The 18,913-nt window shown below is 40.0% G+C and overlaps 1 protein-coding gene across 3 annotated transcripts; it reads left to right on the forward strand.

Moving 5' to 3' along the window:
* The first annotated feature begins 422 nt into the window (after positions 1-422).
* On the forward strand, positions 423-13,426 carry LOC109895596 (protein Largen). Of its 3 annotated transcripts, none has more exons than XR_004210834.1 (3): positions 423-997; positions 6,482-7,403; positions 11,947-13,426. XR_004210834.1 is itself a non-coding variant. In XM_020489429.2 (3 exons), the coding sequence occupies exons 1-2, from the start codon at positions 4,294-4,296 to the stop codon at positions 7,217-7,219; spliced, it is 876 nt and encodes a 291-aa protein (XP_020345018.1). In that variant the 5' UTR covers positions 3,682-4,293; the 3' UTR covers positions 7,220-7,261; positions 11,947-13,426. The 3 variants fall into 3 exon arrangements, 1 of the variants encoding a protein (XP_020345018.1); XR_002256007.2 differs by lacking the exon at positions 423-997 and adding an exon at positions 3,658-4,431; XM_020489429.2 differs by lacking the exon at positions 423-997 and adding an exon at positions 3,682-4,431 and having other exon boundaries at positions 6,482-7,261.
* The last annotated feature ends 5,487 nt before the right edge of the window (positions 13,427-18,913 follow it).

The following is an 18,913-nucleotide window of genomic DNA, read 5'->3' on the forward strand; positions in this document are numbered from 1 at the left end:
CTACATTTCTTAACAAAAGACTCTCATTTTAGTGTGCCAGAGCGCAGAATAACTGATGCATTTTTGAAAGCTCAACACCCGTTTAATATGTCCGGTGTCAGTAATTGTCTGAAACAAAGCATAATTAAATTGTTGCCATGAGCACAGTTAGTCACCAACGCTCTGGATAACATGACAACTGCCTAAACAGCTCTGCTGGTCAGAGTGGGGTGTTCTCTCATTATGTGTCTGGAAGTAGCTAGCCAATGTTAGACAGTTAGCTTGGGTGCTTGACTGTAGTTATGAGGTCAGAGCTTTCGGAACAACCCTACTTATTTGCCAGAGCATCCAGTGTGCGCTCTGAACGCGAAGCCACAGAGCAATAGGGCAAGTAATGTTCCGTGAGCTGTTCTCCCTCTCTTAGATGTCTGGAAGTAGCTGGCAGGTTAGCACAGAACGGTTCGATCAACCCTTAAGGAGATGGGTGTGGCTAAGGCTTAAGAGGGTGTGAACAAGGCTCAATGGGTGTGAGGGCGCGCAAGATGGCGGTCAGTGCAGAATATTTGTTTTGGTAGCTGAAGGAATTATTGGATTTCCTTACCCAATTATGACCATTGGATCATTTCTACGGGCATAAAACCCCGTATGAATATGGTTTAGATTATTTACCAAAGTAATTGATTACTTTCTGCAAGTTATTCCCCTCTAAAACTAAGTTTGCTACAACACTAGATAGCCAGATAAGCTATCTAGCTCAAAAACTAGCTTGTCGAACATACATGGGAACTGCCACGACCAGAACCAAAAGGAAAGAAATGGAGAGATCGTCAGATGGACAATTAACCGCAAAAGATAGTATGATTTTGGATACTCCTCTTCAGAATGTAACTGTGGGGGGAAAGACTGCAATGAGTGATGAAAATGTGGTGAGCATCCCCTCCAGTCCCCAGCTCAGGCCGTTACCTTACGACCCCGGCACTCCAGTCAAGCCCCAGGGAAAAAAGATGAGGCCAAGAGGGTATGTCACTTCTTTGAGATGCAAAACAATATTGTAATGCTTTTGACAGCAAAGATAGATGAAAGGGCAAATGGCTTGGAGGTCATGGTTAGGGAGAATACAATGAAAATTTAGGCCATTAAAAAAAATCTGTTGACTTTATCTTTGGAGAAATTAAAACTGCCAGGAAAATGAAAAGAAGGTTGCTGAACTCGAGCAAAAGGTGAATGAGGCGGAGATATACCAGCGCAGGTGGAACCTGAGGCTCCATGGAATTCCAGAGTTGCAGAGTTGTTGACATCTGTGGAGCTGTCATTCCCAAATCAAAAGCAAAAACTTCAGGAACATGTAGACATCGTCCATCATTTGGGAAGACTCAAGGATCAAGACAAGAGACCGAGGACAAACATCATCCGGTTCACCAACAGATCTACACGGGATCTTCTTTGGAGGCGGGCGAAGAATTGTGAATTCCTCATCAAGCAAAAATTGAGGGTCACGGAGGTTCTGATCATCAGACAAAGTGACAAGAGAAAAACTGTGGCCGATGGTGGCTGCAGCTCGAAAGGCAGGGAAAACTGCATTTTTTTTATCTGTGCAAGAGTGATCATTGATGGGAAAGAAATGCGGCCAAATCAGAACATTTGAGAGAGCGCCAGAGTCTAACTCGGACAGAACTGTTAGTCCAAAAAACTGATTGCCAGGTGAAAAGCAGCCTTTTATTATAAAAAATGTTCACAAGAACTTGAATGAGAAAAGGCTGGCCTGATAATTGATCAACTTAACACTAACATGCTGACCAGACCGGACACATTGCGTGCATGCGCACGTTGCAAAATAAATTTAGAAATCCATGTTATTCAATTATTGCACCCACACTACTCGCGCGCGTCAACGAGAGTCTGCATTGCCAAGGTCTAAAATAGAACTTCTTTCTATTTCTGATGCAGATCTCGCTGCAAGTCCTGCCTCTCCCATTTCTCATTGGTTTATAGAAGCAGGTACCCACATGCCATCTCCTCACTGGTTATACCCACGTGGGTGATTGAAAGACAAACTGTTTGCCGGTCGTCGTGGTATACTATGAAAGTTTAGATGCCAATCACCATATAAGTTCAAAGATGGAAAAAGCCTGGAAGGAGGAGAGATGACTAGAAACTATTCAGTTGACCATTTATGTGTGGATTAATTGTCGGAGTTGAGGACCTTGTGCATTTCAGGTAAATTAACAACAATGTTTATATCCCAGGACAAATAAGCTAGCAACAGCAAGCTAGCTAAATAGGACAAGTTAGCTAGCATTTGCAAGCTAGCTAGCTAAATTGCCATACTTGTTTAATGCTTTTCGACCTGTCCCCAAATTAATGTAATTGGTTCAGAGTTTGTTTTGATATTTTAACCTGTGTGTCGTGATGGCGTTTAGTGTGCGGGGAAAAAATGTAATTATACACGATGGCGCACGCATGCAGCCGGTTTGGGTTCCGTGTAACTAAAGGTGAAAAACGACTTATTGTAAAGTCTACACAATGTCTCCCCCTTGTGGGAGTAAGAATACTTTTGTAACATTATGACCAATATTTTTTGTTTTTTTTGTTGGAGAGGTTAATAATGGGATGGAAATCCTTTTGAGTTACATTTCCTTAGGAAAAGCTTATATTAGCATAACAAGGTTGTTGGTTGAAGTTTGTCTTTATCTCTTTGTTCAATTAATGTCAGGGGTATTCGTAATTTACTCAAGCGTAAGGCTATTTTCCTGTATTGCAAATGGTTTAATGCAGACTTTTGCAAGGAACTTTTAACAAGGTACACCTGCTAATAAAATGACGGTAGGCCTTCATTGTAAATAAGAATGTTCTTAACTGACTTGCCTTGTTCAATAAAGGTTAGATAGAAAACAAAAAAATATTGAAATGCATTTCAGGTGACTACCTCATGAAGCTGGTTGAGAGAATACCAGGAGTGTGCAAAGGTCATCAAGCCAAAGGGTGACTACTTTGAAGAATATATTTTGATTTGTTAAACAATTTTTTGGGTTACTACATGATTCCATATGTATTATTTCATAGTTTTGATGTCTTCACTATTATTCAACAAAGTTGAAAATAGTATAATTAAAGATAAGGCCTTCAATGAGTAGGTGTGTCCAAACTTTTGATCGGGACTATATATATATATATATATATATATATATTTTTTTTTTAATATATTTTTTTTATTTATTTTATTTTATTTATTATTATTATATATATTTTTGCTAGAAAGGAAAGGTAGAGCTCAAAACAGGTGTGGCTCTGCTCCACCTGCCCTGAATGACGGGTTGCCACTGCATGTAACCGTTATTATATTAAATGGTATTCACTCCTTATTAATGGAAAATGGCTGCATTCTTGTTCATATTTTTTCCCAGTTGTTTATGAATTAGCTTTCCATCATATTCCATCATTTTTTGCCACTAGTAGATGTGTGTACGCATGGTCTAAAGTTTGCTGGGAGGTGAGCACATTCTCATGTCAAGTACATTTTTTATAAATGCCAACTTTGCGTGAAAACTGTCGCACGCACATTTTGGGGTATATTTTGTACATACTGTACACATGGTTTATAAATGACGCCCCAGGTGATCTGCTTCTGCGGCGCATGCGCGTGTGTCATGCGACTACAGCTCTAAGCGCAGCCGTATAGAGACCGTTCTCTCCCCCGACGTCGGCTACCAAACACCATGGAGGCTTCGATGAAGCTGCAATGTGAAAATGGAATGATTTTCACGTGTCATTTATTCAGTAATGTAACTGCAGTTTATGAATTTAACCTATACTATATCGGACTGTCGTTGTATAGAATATAAATATATTTTTGAGAGAGAATCTGATCAACGGGGATGCCTGGCGCAGCCAACGGACCGTTATGATTAGAATATTGGGCATGGATTGGATTGCTGTGTTTTATCCTATTTACCTTGTTCCTTATCATTCTGTTATCACGCTGGACCTTACTAGGCATGTCCAAAATTGTGAATTTGCAGTGCTTGCCACAAGGAAATGTGACTATCAGCATTTTGTTTTTGAGAAAATGTAAAAGGTAACAGTGGAATGATCATGAGCGACTTTCGACAAACACCTCTTCAGTATATGTTTCTTAAGATAATATTATTTTCGCTATGCTCGCCGGGACGCTGTCACTCCACTTCACAACATTCTTGCGTGATGTAGCCTATAGGAATGTGAAGAAAACGGAGCAATAAAATGCATCGACAAAATGGTCTTGCTTCGCCGAAAGGATTTATTAGTGATCCTTAAAATACATTGTGCCAACGAAGAATGTCAGGGACATCAAATGCAGAATCTTCTGAAGGAGTAGTCTCCAAAGTGAAAGTAAAAAAGCAGATCAAGACAATCATGAAGGATTTGGAGACCATCCTGGGAGACTTGAGGGATGTGGCCAAAGAGCTCAAAGAGGTTAGTGGAATAGGTTCCTTATGTCCTTAAGTGGCTTTTAGGCTGTTTGAGATGAACATACATTGTTTCTTTATTTCATGCTGGTATGGTTAGGCTATTGTTTGTCTGTTGATGGGGAGCAAAACAAGCTTGTTCTATAATAACATCTGAAGGCTCATATATAAATAATTAAGTCCAGGGCCTACAAACATTGCATTGGCCTATCATATGTGACAATATATCTTATCAGTGAACATGAAATATATTTAGGACAGGTTGCCTCTACGGAGGATGACAACGTAGCTGCGCCTTGTTGCGCATGCTTTGATTTAAGCGCACAAATTAATCATGATTAATTGTTCATCTTGAAGTTCCCCGGAATGGTGTTGCATTTCATTTCATCATCTTAACACAGTCTAGCCTAGGCCTACTGTTTCCATGAGATTTGTCTCCTGACAAATTATACAGCAGCTCATCAGCACCTTTTTACAATATCCGGGTTTTGTCAGTGCTGTCATTGGGTCCAAGTCATGCTGAATAACAATTGCAATTTTACTGCATTCATTCATTCATCTCACGCTTTCTTTGTTTTCTTTTAAATTCCACAGATTGATCATAATAATCCTTGTTGTCTACCATCTTCCATAACCCGCAGTCTAACGTGCTTTGACATGTGGATGTTGTCAACCTATGTGCTTTTGTAAGAACAGAGCTGTCCAGCCTGCTGAGGCTGAAATACTCGTCCCTATCTGACAGGTTGTCACTTGGATAAGACCTACTTACAAGATTTTTCTTACATCCTGTATTAAAATGGATATACGGCACACGTGTCCTATGAAATAATAGTCCTCTTTCAACCGTTTCAACAAGTATTTGAATGGAATAGTAGCAGGGTCAGTGTGTTCTATTCAGGGAAGCATACACAATCTGTCAGTCGAACAACACTGCTAAAACAACCAACCTAGAGGGTTGTCAATATCAAAGCCAATATTTCAGTAAATCCCATTCAAATGCAACTCACACACTATACTGGATGGATTCAAGCCTATGTTTAAGGGGAGCTGAACCCAGATGCTTGGCACGGAGAGAGAATCAACATGCCCTACAGCATGTGGCACTGGATACTGCGACTCTTTTTTTTTTGTGGCCCACTAAATGATCAATTTATGACTGTGCATGGAGATTTCACTCTAAATGAGCTTTTCGCACCAGCCTCAGTTTAACTTTCCATGTAATTTAGATATGCGGATATTACTTCAATATTACTTCAATGTCTTTAATTACTTCAAAATGTAATGATTTTTAAAAAGGTATACTGTATGGATACTGTTCACAGACATGGTTTGGCAAAGTATTGGCTGCCACTGTAATGTGAGTAGTAAAATGTTTTAATGATATGTAAATCATCTCCATAGGTCTTAATAGGTATTATGTCAGTTATGGATTACAAAGTCCTTTCAGACTATCCCTAATAGTTTTTAACATTGTGTCTTTTGATGCATGCATATCAGTAATAAGGGTTGATTTCTAGTCAGAATTAGTAAAGATACCTAAGGGAAGATGAAGTCATTCACTACGAAGAGATGTCTTTGCAATTTTCACTGACTATGTATATTATTATCATCACCTCAACCATGAATGTATGGGAAGCAGAGTATGTGCTTTCAACAATTTCAATTTAATATGTCCACTATGTGTAAGTGCATACACACAGAATGAATTCTTATCTAAACAAGTTAGTACTGCTAATTCATAGCCAGAGGGTTCCACTTCTGAGTCTGAATACAATTTGGTTGGTTGTGTGGGTAGTTTCCCCTTACCTTACAAATACATAATGAATCAGATAATATTGTTGTGTTGCAAGTGAATCTGGCTTGAGATTACCAAATGTTAAAAGTTATTATAATAATGCATTATTTTAATAGCCAGGTTGCACATCAACAAGTGCTTCATACAGTAACATTTTGGCTGCTGCTGTATTTTGTACTCTTAATAGTCTGTTACTTTGATGTCTGTCAAGCTAAATATAAGTACTGTCCATGATAGCTCTTTTTCCTTTCTACTGGTGCAGGTTGTGCATGAGATCGACTCCCTCACGTGTGACCTACAGCTGGAGGAGGCGATGACGGACAGTTCCAAGACAGACACCCTGAACAGCAGCTGTAGCAGCAGCACCACCACAGCCTCCAGCATTGACAAGATCAAGATCTACCCTGACGACGCTATCTTTAGGCCCCCGTCTGTCATCCCTGCTGTCCTGTCTGTGCTGAAGAAGCCCCACCCTCCTCTGCCGCCTCCCAGGCTGACATCTATCAAAGCGGAGAAGAACAACAAGAATCCTCCATCAGGGAACCTACTAGCCAAGGCTAACGGGACTCTTATGCGCAATGAAGTTTGCACAGGGAAGTCAAACAGAGACTTATTGTACTGCATCTCAAATAGTATTCCAGATAAAGGACATACACCCATGCCTTTGCTACGGCATGAAGAGAGCAAATGCCACCAGGCCACCAGGGAGCGGGTCCGATTCAGTGAAAAGGTCCAGTATCACGGGTACTGCCCTGACTGTGACCTGCAATATGACGTCAATAACACAGATATACACTTACAGACAGAATTGACTGAAGAAATGAGCCCTGTCCATCAGTGTTCCTCCTCCTCACCACCACCCCAGCTCCTGTTGGAAAATGGCAGCCTCAGCGTCAGCCATAGTTTCCCTCCTGCAAACTCGCCTTGTGTGCCTCATCCTAACCCTTCCTTGAAACCACAGAAAACCATCCTCCGAAAATCAACCACCACAACGGTTTGAAAATCAACCACCACAACGGTTTGAAAATCAACCACCACAACGGTTTGATGTTAATCGCCCTTAATTAAACATTTAAAAATTATAGTGTTCTATTTCTATTTTACGAGCTTTCTACTCCAGTCAAACGTGGATTAATCTAAACAATGAGAAAAAAAAGAGACTATGCACAAGGAGAGAATGAATGGTGAGTGAGTGCCAACTGACAACTGTCCTTGGAGTATAAGGGGGTTTGGCAGGGTTGGGTTGAGAGTAGTGAATTTAAATTGACTCATTTTTTTGAAGCGATTCAAGAATCAGGAAGCTGTGTTAGAACATGTTATTAATTTATGCTTTAGGTTAAACAAGAAACCTAGCTTTCCTCAAATCTGTCCGCTGCCCAACACACTGTCTGACAGTATGGCAATGAGGTCATACCTTTTCTCACTCAATATCGCTCCACTCTCACACTTCACTTGAAGGATACAAATACTGAGCTGTATTGTATGCGCAATTTTTTTTTGTTAATTGGCCACAAAATCAACATTTTGCAATAGTCATCTCAGTCTCTGGATTTAAACCCCATTGAAAACCTATGGTTTGAATTGAATAGGGCCATCCATATGAGCAGATCTTTTTTATTTTTTTATTTTTACCTTTATTTTACTAGGCAAGTCAGTTAAGAACAAATTCTTATTTTCAATGACGGCCTAGGAACAGTGGGTTAACTGCCTGTTCAAGGGCAGAACGACAGATTTTGTACCTTGTCAGCTCAGGGATTTGAACTTGCAACCTTTCGGTTACTAGTCCAATGCTCTAACCACTAGGCTACACTGCCGCCCCAGTGGGCGGCAGTATCTGGAAGATACTAGGAATGGTCTAGGAAGCTTTCTAACGTGTTCTCCAATCTCATAAAACATTTTAGAAAAAGGCTGTGTCGTTATCCTTGTAAGGGGAGGTTGCCTAGAGAATTATAAACAGGAGTGCCAATACATTATGACCCCTATCTTTTTGAAATTTTATTTCTTGTTCAACAAAATGTCTTTCTGAGCAATTTTATTCGTATATAAATACATACAATGCCTTCAGAAAGTATTCATACCCCTCAACTTATTCCACATTTTATTGTGTTACAGCCTGAATTGAAAATGGTTAAACGAAACAAACACATGTCCACCCAGCTACACACAATACCCCCATACTGACAAAGTGAAAACATGTTCTTAGAAATCTTTGGACATGTAAATCTCACTTACATAATAAGTATTCACACCCCTGAGTCAATACATGTTAGAATCCCCTTTGGCAGCGATTACAGTTGTGACTCTTTCTGGGTTAGTCTCTACGGGCTTTGCACACCTGGATTGTACAATGTTTGCCCATTTGTTATTTTCAAAATTGTTCAAGCTCTGCCAAGTTGGTTGTTGATCATTGCTAGACAACCATTTTCAAGTCTTGCCATAGATTTTCAAGCAGATTTAAGTCAAAACTGTAACTCGACCACTGTCTCCTTGTTAAGCAACTCCAATGTAGATTTGGCCTTATGTTTTAGATAATTATCCTGCTGAAAGGTGAATTCATCTCCCAGTGTCTGGTGGAAAGGAGACGGAACCAGGTTTTCCTCTGGGATTTTGCCAGTGCTTAGCTCCATTCCATTACGTTTTGTTTATTGTGAAAAACTCCCCAGTCCTTAACAGTGACAAGCATGACACAGCCACCACTTGGCTTGACAATATGGAGAGTGGTACTCAGTAATGTGTTGTATTGGATTTGCCCCAAACATAATGCTTTGTATTCAGAACAAAAAGTTTGATTTGCCACATTTTTTGCAGTACTATTTTAGTGCCTTGTTGCAAACATGATGCATGTTTTGGAATATTTTTATTCTATACAGGCTTCCTTCTTTTCACTCTGTCAATCAGGTGAGCATTGTGGAGTAACTACAATGTTGTCGATCTATCCTCAGGTTTCTCCTAACACCATTAAACTCTGTAACTGTTTTAAAGTCACCATTGGCCTCATTGTGAAATACATAAGTGGTTTGCAACTGAGTTAGGAAGGATGTCTGTATATTTGTAGTGACTGGGTATATTGATACACTCTCCAAAGTGTAATGAATAACTTCACCGTGCTCAAAGGGATATTCAATGTATTTTTTTGCGAGGCATTGGATAACCTACTTTGTCTTTGTGGTTGAATCTGTATAGGTGTTGAATACTTGACTCAAGACATTTCATTTTTAATTAATTTGTAAAAAATGTAATTTTGCTTTGACATTATGGGGTATTGTAGGCCAGTGACAAAAATGTAAATTAAATCTATTTCAAATTCAACACACAAAAAAAAGTAAAAAGTCAAGGGGTGTGAATACTTTCTGAAGGCACTGTAGCTCAGTTTTTGTATTATTTATTTTATACAGTCTTTTTGGCTCTTCTTTATCAAGGCTGCCAATAATTAGGGACCTGACTGTATATAACCATTCATCAGATGTTGGTATTTTGGTCTTAATTTAATAGAACTGTAGTCAAACAGTCATACCCATGTGTGTATGTGGTAGGGCTTTACTATGTTATTATGCCATTCAAAAACGTATGAAAGGGTATGAATTCAAAGACATTTATAACCTAAAATGGTTATTTTGCTGTCCCCATAGGAGAACCCTTTGAAGAACCCTTTTTGGTTCCAGGTAGAACCCTTTTGGGTTCATGAATTACCCTTTCCACAGAAGGTTCTATAGGGAACCCGAAAGGGTTCTACCTGAAACCAAAAATGGTTCTCCTATGGGGACAGCCAAAGAACTCTTTTGGAATGAATGAAATTAGGCATACCCTGGAGGTGGATGGAAATAGGGGCACCTTCTACTAGCAAGGCTTCTAATGAGCAGGACTAGGCTATTACTGTGCTGATAGCAATCTTTCATACTGCCTTTGTACCATCACAAATGTTGACAATGCTCTAAAACCGACATGGACAAGCAGCGTGTGTTTGAAATGTGTGTGAGTGTGAACAAAGACAAAAAGCGGGGTGTGAAATTTTATGTTGATGTGACTCAATGCATGATCTCTTTGCTCTAATGGACAAGTTTACTAACTTCGTTCACCATTTAGATACGGATTTGTGCTTATTCAAGTATTTAAAAAATTAGGAATGCCATGAAGGACGTAGCAATGTCAGCCCCGCAGGCTTGTGCGACTGGTCACATTGATGAGATTAGTAGAAACATTTTATTCTAGAGAAATCAATGTATTTACCTTCATCAAGAAGTACAGTGCTATTGAAAACTAATAGATTAAGAACAATTTCCAGGAAATACAGAAATACATAATATAGCCTACTGAAAGGAAATGCTGAGAGATCAGTGTTGTGAGAACCTTAAAAGGGCTTCCACCAGAATGTGCCCACACGAGCCTTATAAAGAGATATCTATCGCAATGATGACTCCCACCCACCCAGCTACAAGTCTTGTATGTTCCTGGGGGTGGGAGTCTATTTTAGACATTTAAAAGTCTTGTGTGAAACTGGTTGTGCAAAACTCCAACATTCTATGTGACATGATTGCTTGCCGCCTGGCAAAGATAAATAGGCATACATGTAACACAATTACAGTACTGTAGTGCCAATCCACAATTACCTATCATATTCTGCCATATGTAGGCTGCTACTACAGTGCTAGACAAAATTGTTAATATACTCATCATGTATCAATGGGTTATGTCTTTTTTTGCTTCCTCAATCAAAATAAGATGAAAAGACATTAAACAAAATGAAAAGTGAAATATGGCAAGACAAATAATACAGTTTTGTGCCAGAGGCTTTCCATCTATAATGGAGATCTCAAAAGGTCATTACGATACAAAAGAGTGCTGAACTACATTATCAAACATCAGAGTGCTAACAATACATCTTGCACGTTATAGGTATGGATGCTCTGTTAGATTAGTCCCCCTACTACCATATTGCACATAGGAATGGTGGAAAGGGAATGTCCCCTTGCAGTCGTTTGTGTGTTTGAGAGCGAGAGCATGAGTTTGAGAAATGTTGTTGTGAAGCAAACTTAATCAGAGATTATTATGCCCCTTTGGAGACTATTAAAAGCAGAGGCATCAGCTGCATCTCCTTTTTTTAAGGGAAAACAATATTACAATTTGGACTTGTTTACCACAGCTATGGTGACACAGCTGTCCAGATATACACTCACGAATTTGTCAAGTATAAGAATTGACCAAGAGGCTATGAGGAATGTATGAAACCACACACATTTAGGAAATACAGTTAGGCCTTTTATGTCACCCCAAAACTTTACAGAAACTGTAAAAAAAGAGACAGTATCAACATTATACTGTTATGTGTAATCACCCTTGATGTAAGCCATTTGACTCTGACATTAGGTAAAGACAGCCCAATCTTCAATCCAAGTACAAAGCATTCAAGTTGACCAACATCTGTGAGTTACAAACTGTTAGGTTCCAACAACATACAGGATTATTGATGTTGGCTATTATTCTGTTGCTGCATGCACATGTTTTATAAGAGAATGTTCTATTTTGTTCACTCTTTTGCGATTAGATGAAAAAAAAGGTGTACAATGCAGCCTTGAATGCTCGGAAAGGAATTGTGCAACAATTTCTAACAAAAAAAATATTTGAATTGTGGTCATGTTCTTTTTTAATCTGTTCATTCCGCAAGTTCAATTGCATTTCCCTCTTATTGTCAGAATGCTCATATGCATGTTTTTCTTGTTTCCCCTGCAGGTCCTTCTGGGTAAGAGTGGAAACAACCTTCACTGACATTAAGCTGATCAACTTCAGTTCAGCATACAGTCACTGAGAACGATGCTCCCTACCTTTGACAGAACATCCCCCAGAACCCCCGAGCCATGGCCAAATAATTCATCCTCACAGAGAGAGAACATTGGAAGTCCTCAAGGCATAGTCTTACTCACAGATAAATATTGCAGAAGTTCAAATGTAATGGAAAAATAAGATGAAAACATTGTGTCCAAGTGGGACTGGTTCATTTACAACTGAAATTAAGATTTTCTGTTTAGTCATAGGTTAAACTGATGTCCCCAGCATTTGGATAACTATTCCAGGTGGAAGTCTACTCAGTCTCAACTCCTTTTGAGAGGGCAAGAGAGAAAGAGTGCGAGCGAGAGAGAGAAAAAAAGATGGTCAATATTTTAAAGCCATAATTTGAAAAGAAAAGACCCACTCAGTTACAGTTTTTTGCTCTGTGAATTGTGCTATATTTGCCTTGAAGATAACATATTTGACATAAACATCCAGTGAAATCTGGTAATCTGCAGTGACTGCTCTGAAGATAGAAGCCGCAACATGGTCCTCTAACGTCTATGCTGTAGTAGGGTGTGAAAAACATACAGTAAATGTGTCCTTTTGCAAATCCAACATACAATAATGAGGCAAGTTGAATGGCTCAGAAATTGTAATGGAGGCTGGTCACTCATTTGTGTACAGAATATGTTTTGCATATTGACATCTATGTTCAATGTCATGCAAGTTACTTGCAAAGATATGGCATACAGCTTTAAACAACTCTTAAAGACAGAATCATTTGCATCTAATTGTATTTGTATATATTTAGAGTAATTTTCTACAGAGATTTTAACATAAAATCGAATATTTTTGATATTCCATGGGATGAGAGTAGTATTTTGAAGAAGACTGTCATACTTTTGAAATACATTTATCTCTGCAGGGCATATGTGGATATTCTATTTCTATAGTGAGAGAGTATTTATATAGATTTTTAAAAACATGTTATCATTATGTTACAGGGGTGTAAAAAAAAATGTGTAGCACATGAAAGCAAACTAGATTAAACCAAATACAGTACATTGTTGTGCTCAGAGGAAGCAGGATGCTGAATGAATGCACGGCTGATTCTTCTTCCACCTCATCCTGTCATCACTGTGGTCTCCTATGCATTTACTGGAGAGGCTGTTGAGACATGCTGCCCCTTCCACAAACTGGAGTGCACCTCACTTTTGCCCACCCTTAGCTGATGTGGACTTTGTGACTGTGTGTCCTTGTCTCTCTGGACCACTAATGACTTTGCTTTGAAGAGGATGGAACGTAACAAACAAACTTTGTCAATGACGTGTCGGGAAAACAATGTATTTGTCCACATCTTTATGAATAATTTGCACTTTGCACTTATGTTAGTCTTTATACTTTGTGGACTTTAATATGTGAATTACAGAATAATTTCAAGTATGTGTGTTTATTGTGTTGATTTGACATTTCAATGCCTGCTTTTAAAGCTTGTTGAAAGGTCAATGACCTACAGTATATCACCCTCTATAGGTCAAATGAAAAAGGAACTATTACTGCAAGCTACTACAATGTCATTATCTCACTGTCAGTGTTCACTTTCTAGAAGTGTAAAAGGAGAGATGCTCTGGGAAACCCAATTCCAAGTGAACAAACATAAGAGGCAAAAGGAAGAAAAACAGAATAGATATTTTAATAATAGTATTGCATGAACCATGAGCTTGTGTGATCCATCCACTGTCCGAAGTAGACCTTCAATGTAACTTTCAATGTATAGCCCGTGAATCTGCACGGACCCGGGTCTCACTAATGAATTCGTACCACACCAATCTTAGTTGAATATTTATTTACTAAAAAGCTAAAATGATGATGAAAGATAGACAAAACACATTATAGGCTATTGATTAGAACAGGCCAACACACTGTGGCGCGTGTTACCCACAATGGGAATTTCAAAAGAGAGAGAAAAAGGAAAGTACACAAGAGAAATATACATTTGGGTGAATTGGTCAGCTATGCTATTCTAACCCTAGCCTTGCCTCAAACTGCCGCTCTTATGGGTCAGAATATAATGATGTAATTACGTGGGAATGATCTCCGAGGATTCTCTGAGTGGACCGTTCCGCTGTTCGATGACGCACTTCTCCTGCGCACCTCCCTGCTCGTCCTCCTGATGTCAGTGTCCTTTTTGGCTTAGGAGTCTGTTCCCTCACCCTTTTCTCTGGAAGGGGTCTTCTGAGGACATACAGCTCTGTAGCTCAGAGCTCACAACATAGGAATGAAACCCTTTAGACGGTACCCCAGACAGGGCCAACCAGGCAGGATATAACCCCACCCACTTTGCCAAAGCACAGCCTCCACACCACCCGAGGGATATTAACAGACAACCAACTTATAACTCTGAGACCAGATTGAGTATAGTCCGTGAATACCCCCTCCACCTCACCTCATGAGCCCGAGGGGCACAAAACCAAACCAAGATTACGTCTGTGACTCAACCCACTCAAGTGACGCACCCCTCCTAGGGACGGCATGGGAGAGCACTAGTAAGCCAGTGACTCAGACTCTGTAATAGGGTCAGAGGCAGAGTCCCAGTGGGAGCCTTCCAGGCAGAGACAGCAAGGGCAGTTCGTCGCTGCAGTGCCCTGCCGTTCACCTTCGCACCCCTGGGCCAGACTACACTCAATCATAGGACCTACTGAAGAGACGAGTCTTCAGTAAGGACTTAAAGGTCGAGACCGAGTCTGCGTCTCTCACATGGATAGGCAGATCATTCCATAAAAATGGAGCTCTATAGGAGAATGCCCTGCCTCCAGCTGTTTGCTTAGAAAGTCTAGGGACAATAAGGAGGCCTGCGTCTTGTGACCGTAGCTTACGTGTAGGTATGGACGGCAGGACCAATTCGGAGAGATGGGTAGGAGCGAGCCTATGTAATGCTTTGTAGGTTTGCAGTAAAACTTTGAAATCAGCCCTAGCCTTAACACGAAGCCAATGCAGTGAGGCTAGCACTGGAGTAATATGATAAAATTTTGGGGTTCTAGTCAGGATTCTAGCTACAAAGTAGCCTATGCTTACCTGGCAGAATATCATGATTCTTTGCATCAATCCAGTGGCCATTTGTTTTGCAAACTCCATCTCATGTGCGCTACAGAAACACCGCTAACCGAACAGGGCAACGTGCCTGCACACTTGAATTAAATGGTAACTACTAAAAAAATCTTCTTCTTTTTTTTTTTTTTGTAGACCTCAAAAGTGGTCTTGTGATGTGATTTAAAACCTGTTTGGGATAGGGGGCGGTATTTTCATGAAATTGTGCCCAAAGCAAACTGCCTGCTACTCAGGCCCAGAAGCTAGGATATGCATATAATTGGTAGATTTGGATAGAAACACTAACGTTTCTAAAACTGTTAAAATTATGTCTGTGTATAAACATAACTTATTTGGCAGGCGAAACCCAGAGGACAAAACCATCCAGGAAATGTTTTTTTGAGGTGACTGTTTTCAATTGCTTTTCTATGGGAATCTAGGTTTCTGAGGCATCTGGTTGCAGTTCCTAGGGGCTTCCACTAGATGTCAACAGTCTTTAGAAAGTGGTTGATGTTTTTCTTTTGAGTAATGAAGAAGTATGGCTGTTCAGAATGAGTGTCGAGTCTAGTGTACTCCTGTTTGGGGGGCGCGCGACCTAGCGCTTGCTCCACTTTCATTTTATCCGCTATTGAACACGGTTTATTCCTTCTTAAATTTGATCGATGAATTACGTTTTAAAATACCTAAAGTTGTTTGAAATGTTTGGACCAAGATTACAGGTAATTTATTAGATAATGTGTAGTCAGGTTGGGCGAGTTGGAAGCAGTGTTTTTCTGAATCAAACGTGCCAAATAAATGGACATTTTGGGGATATAACGACGGAATTAATCGAACAAAAGGACCATTTGTGATGTTTATTTGAGATATTAGAGTACCAACAGAAGAAGATCTTCAAAGTTAAGGCATTAATTATTAACTGACAGATTTTATGTTTTTTTATTTTATTATGCTATAATTATAATTCCGCGGGGGTGTGGACATCGACTTTAGTCTTATTTCAAACCAACTTGCATAAACCTGAAACGGACCCTTACCTTAAACCTAACCTTAACCAAACCCTTAACTCTGACCCTAACCCTTACCACATTTAAACAAATACATTCTGTCCTTATAGCCTTTTCCAATTGACACACACCTCGAGCACTTATCCAGTTATTGGTCTTCAGATTAAGGAAGGAGAGGAGAGGCCATTGACTTCCATTGAAACAGAAAAAAATTGGGAGTGGGATGTTGACCCCCAGAGGTCCGATGTCTCGTTTCCTCTTCCGTCTCAGGCTTCAACAACACTGCAAGGTATGATAAAAAACCCTGATGGACATGGGACAACTGTCATACCAAATTTAAAATAAATACGATTTTTAATTACCAACGTAGCATAAAGTAGGCTTCCCTGTTTTACCGTGAGCAAACTGCACTTTCTGAAGTTGGATAATTTTTACTGTCTGGACCAAAAACATTTAGCTATGCAGATAGTATGGGCAGCAAATTAAAGTTGTTGTGAACTTTGTCTTTTTTCTACTTTCCCTGATTGGATTGACTAGCTAACACTGGGGTGTATTCATTACGCTGATTATGTGCCTAGCATACTCCCTTAACTATCTGCTACTAACAGTAGCTCTAACCATAACCATAACCCTTATTCTAACCCTAAACGTAACCATTGCCCTAGCCTTGTCCCTTACCCTATCCTTTATTCTAATTCAGCATAATCCCAAATGCGGTCCTGGGGACCCCAAGGTGTGCATGTTTTGTTTTTTGCCGTAGCACTACACAGCTGATTCAAATAATCACAGCTTGATGATTAGATGATTATTTGAATCAGCTGTGTAGTGCTAGGGCAAAAACCAAAACGTGCACACTTTGGGGTCCCCAGGACTGAGTTTGGAAACGCTAGTCTAATCTAAACTAAACCAGCTAAACCAGGAAAGGTTAAGATAACATTATACCTGAAACATTCATGTGTGAGTAGAGAGTGTAGCTACAGTATACCTCCACTGCGTATTGGGTGTTCTAGGCAACACCAAAAAAGCTGTGGTGTGAAATTATAATTTGTTTCTGAAATGACAGTAACATTTTGCAGTATACTATTTTCTGTTTCAACTCCAGCAGAAGGCGAGAAGAGGGATGTTGAATTCTGAGCTCCAAGGCTGTTGTTGTGAGGTTAAACTGGACTGTGAAGGATTCACTTACTGGATATGAGATAGACCTATGAGGATACCCCTCGTCTACATCCAGTCTTTGATGCACCAATTGACTGGAAATGCTGTTAAATGTAAAAGCACATTTTTGCACCCTAACCCTGTAGTAGCCTAATACTTAAAAAATGCATCACTGAAAAGACTTGTCTGAACATGTGAAAGTTAATGTATGTGGCAGAGCACTTGCCTTCACCTGCCCAATCATATTACGTCAATGCCATTAGTCTAAGTGGCTCTAGCTAGCAGAGCCCGTTACAGTCACCTCTTGCATGACCCCAGGCATCTCGTAAACAAATCCAAATAATTCAAGACGTTTCACTACACTACTTGTAACCTATAAATGGGTAGATAGGGCGTTTGTTTACAGTAGTCTGATCCTAGACGCCTCTAAACCGTATTGTGAAAGAGGTTTACCTAAATAATTAATACATAATCTTATTGGTGAGTTTGACTAGTAACCAGATGCTGTATTGTACTTTTTAAATTTTTATTATGGACTCCCCTGTGGAGGGAGAGTAATGAAGCTGAACGAATGTAGCGTGGCTCACTATGCCACCTGCGTCGCCGCCAGACATGATGGGCTTTCTGTTCAAGAAGGGGGAGTGGAACACAGCCTACCACAGGCGCTGGTTCATCCGGAAGGGCAACATGCTGTTCTACAGTGCCTTGCGAAAGTATTCGGCCCCCTTGAACTTTGCGACCTTTTGCCACATTTCAGGCTTCAAACATAAAGATATAAAACTGTCGTTTTTTGTGAAGAATCAACAACAAGTGGGACACAATCATGAAGTGGAACGACATTTATTGGATATTTCAAACATTTTTAACAAATCAAAAACTGAAAAATTGGGCGGGCAAAATTATTCAGCCCCCTTACTTTCAGTGCAGCAAACTCTCTCCAGAAGTTCAGTGAGGATCTCTGAATGATCCAATGTTGACCTAAATGACTAATGATGATAAATACAATCCACCTGTGTGTAATCAAGTCTCTGTATAAATGCACCTGCACTGTGATAGTCTCAGAGGTCCGTTAAAAGCGCAGAGAGCATCATGAAGAACAAGGAACATACCAGGCAGGTCCGAGATACTGTTGTGAAGAAGTTTAAAGCCGGATTTGGATACAAAAAGATTTCCCAAGCTTTAAACATCCCAAGGAGCACTGTGCAAGCGATAATATTGAAATGGAAGGAGTATCAGACCACTGCAAATCTACCAAGACCTGGCCGTCCCTCTAAACTTTCAGCTCATACAAGGAGAAGACTGATCAGAAATGCAGCCAAGAGGCCCATGATCTCTCTGGATGAACTGCAGAGATCTACAGCTGAGGTGGGAGACTCTGTCCATAGGACAACAATCAGTCGTATATTGCACAAATCTGGCCTTTATGGAAGAGTGGCAAGAAGAAAGCCATTTCTTAAAGATATCCATAAAAAGTGTCATTTAAAGTTTGCCACAAGCCACCTGGGAGACACACCAAACATGTGGAAGAAGGTGCTCTGGTCAGATGAAACCAAAATTGAACTTTTTGGCAACAATGCAAAACGTTATGTTTGGCGTAAAAGCAACACAGCCCATCACCCTGAACACACCATCCCCACTGTCAAACATGGTGGTGGCAGCATCATGGTTTGGGCCTGCTTTTC

This window comes from Oncorhynchus kisutch, linkage group LG8 (genome assembly GCF_002021735.2).
Source record: "Oncorhynchus kisutch isolate 150728-3 linkage group LG8, Okis_V2, whole genome shotgun sequence".
Taxonomy (NCBI): Eukaryota; Metazoa; Chordata; class Actinopteri; order Salmoniformes; family Salmonidae; genus Oncorhynchus; species Oncorhynchus kisutch.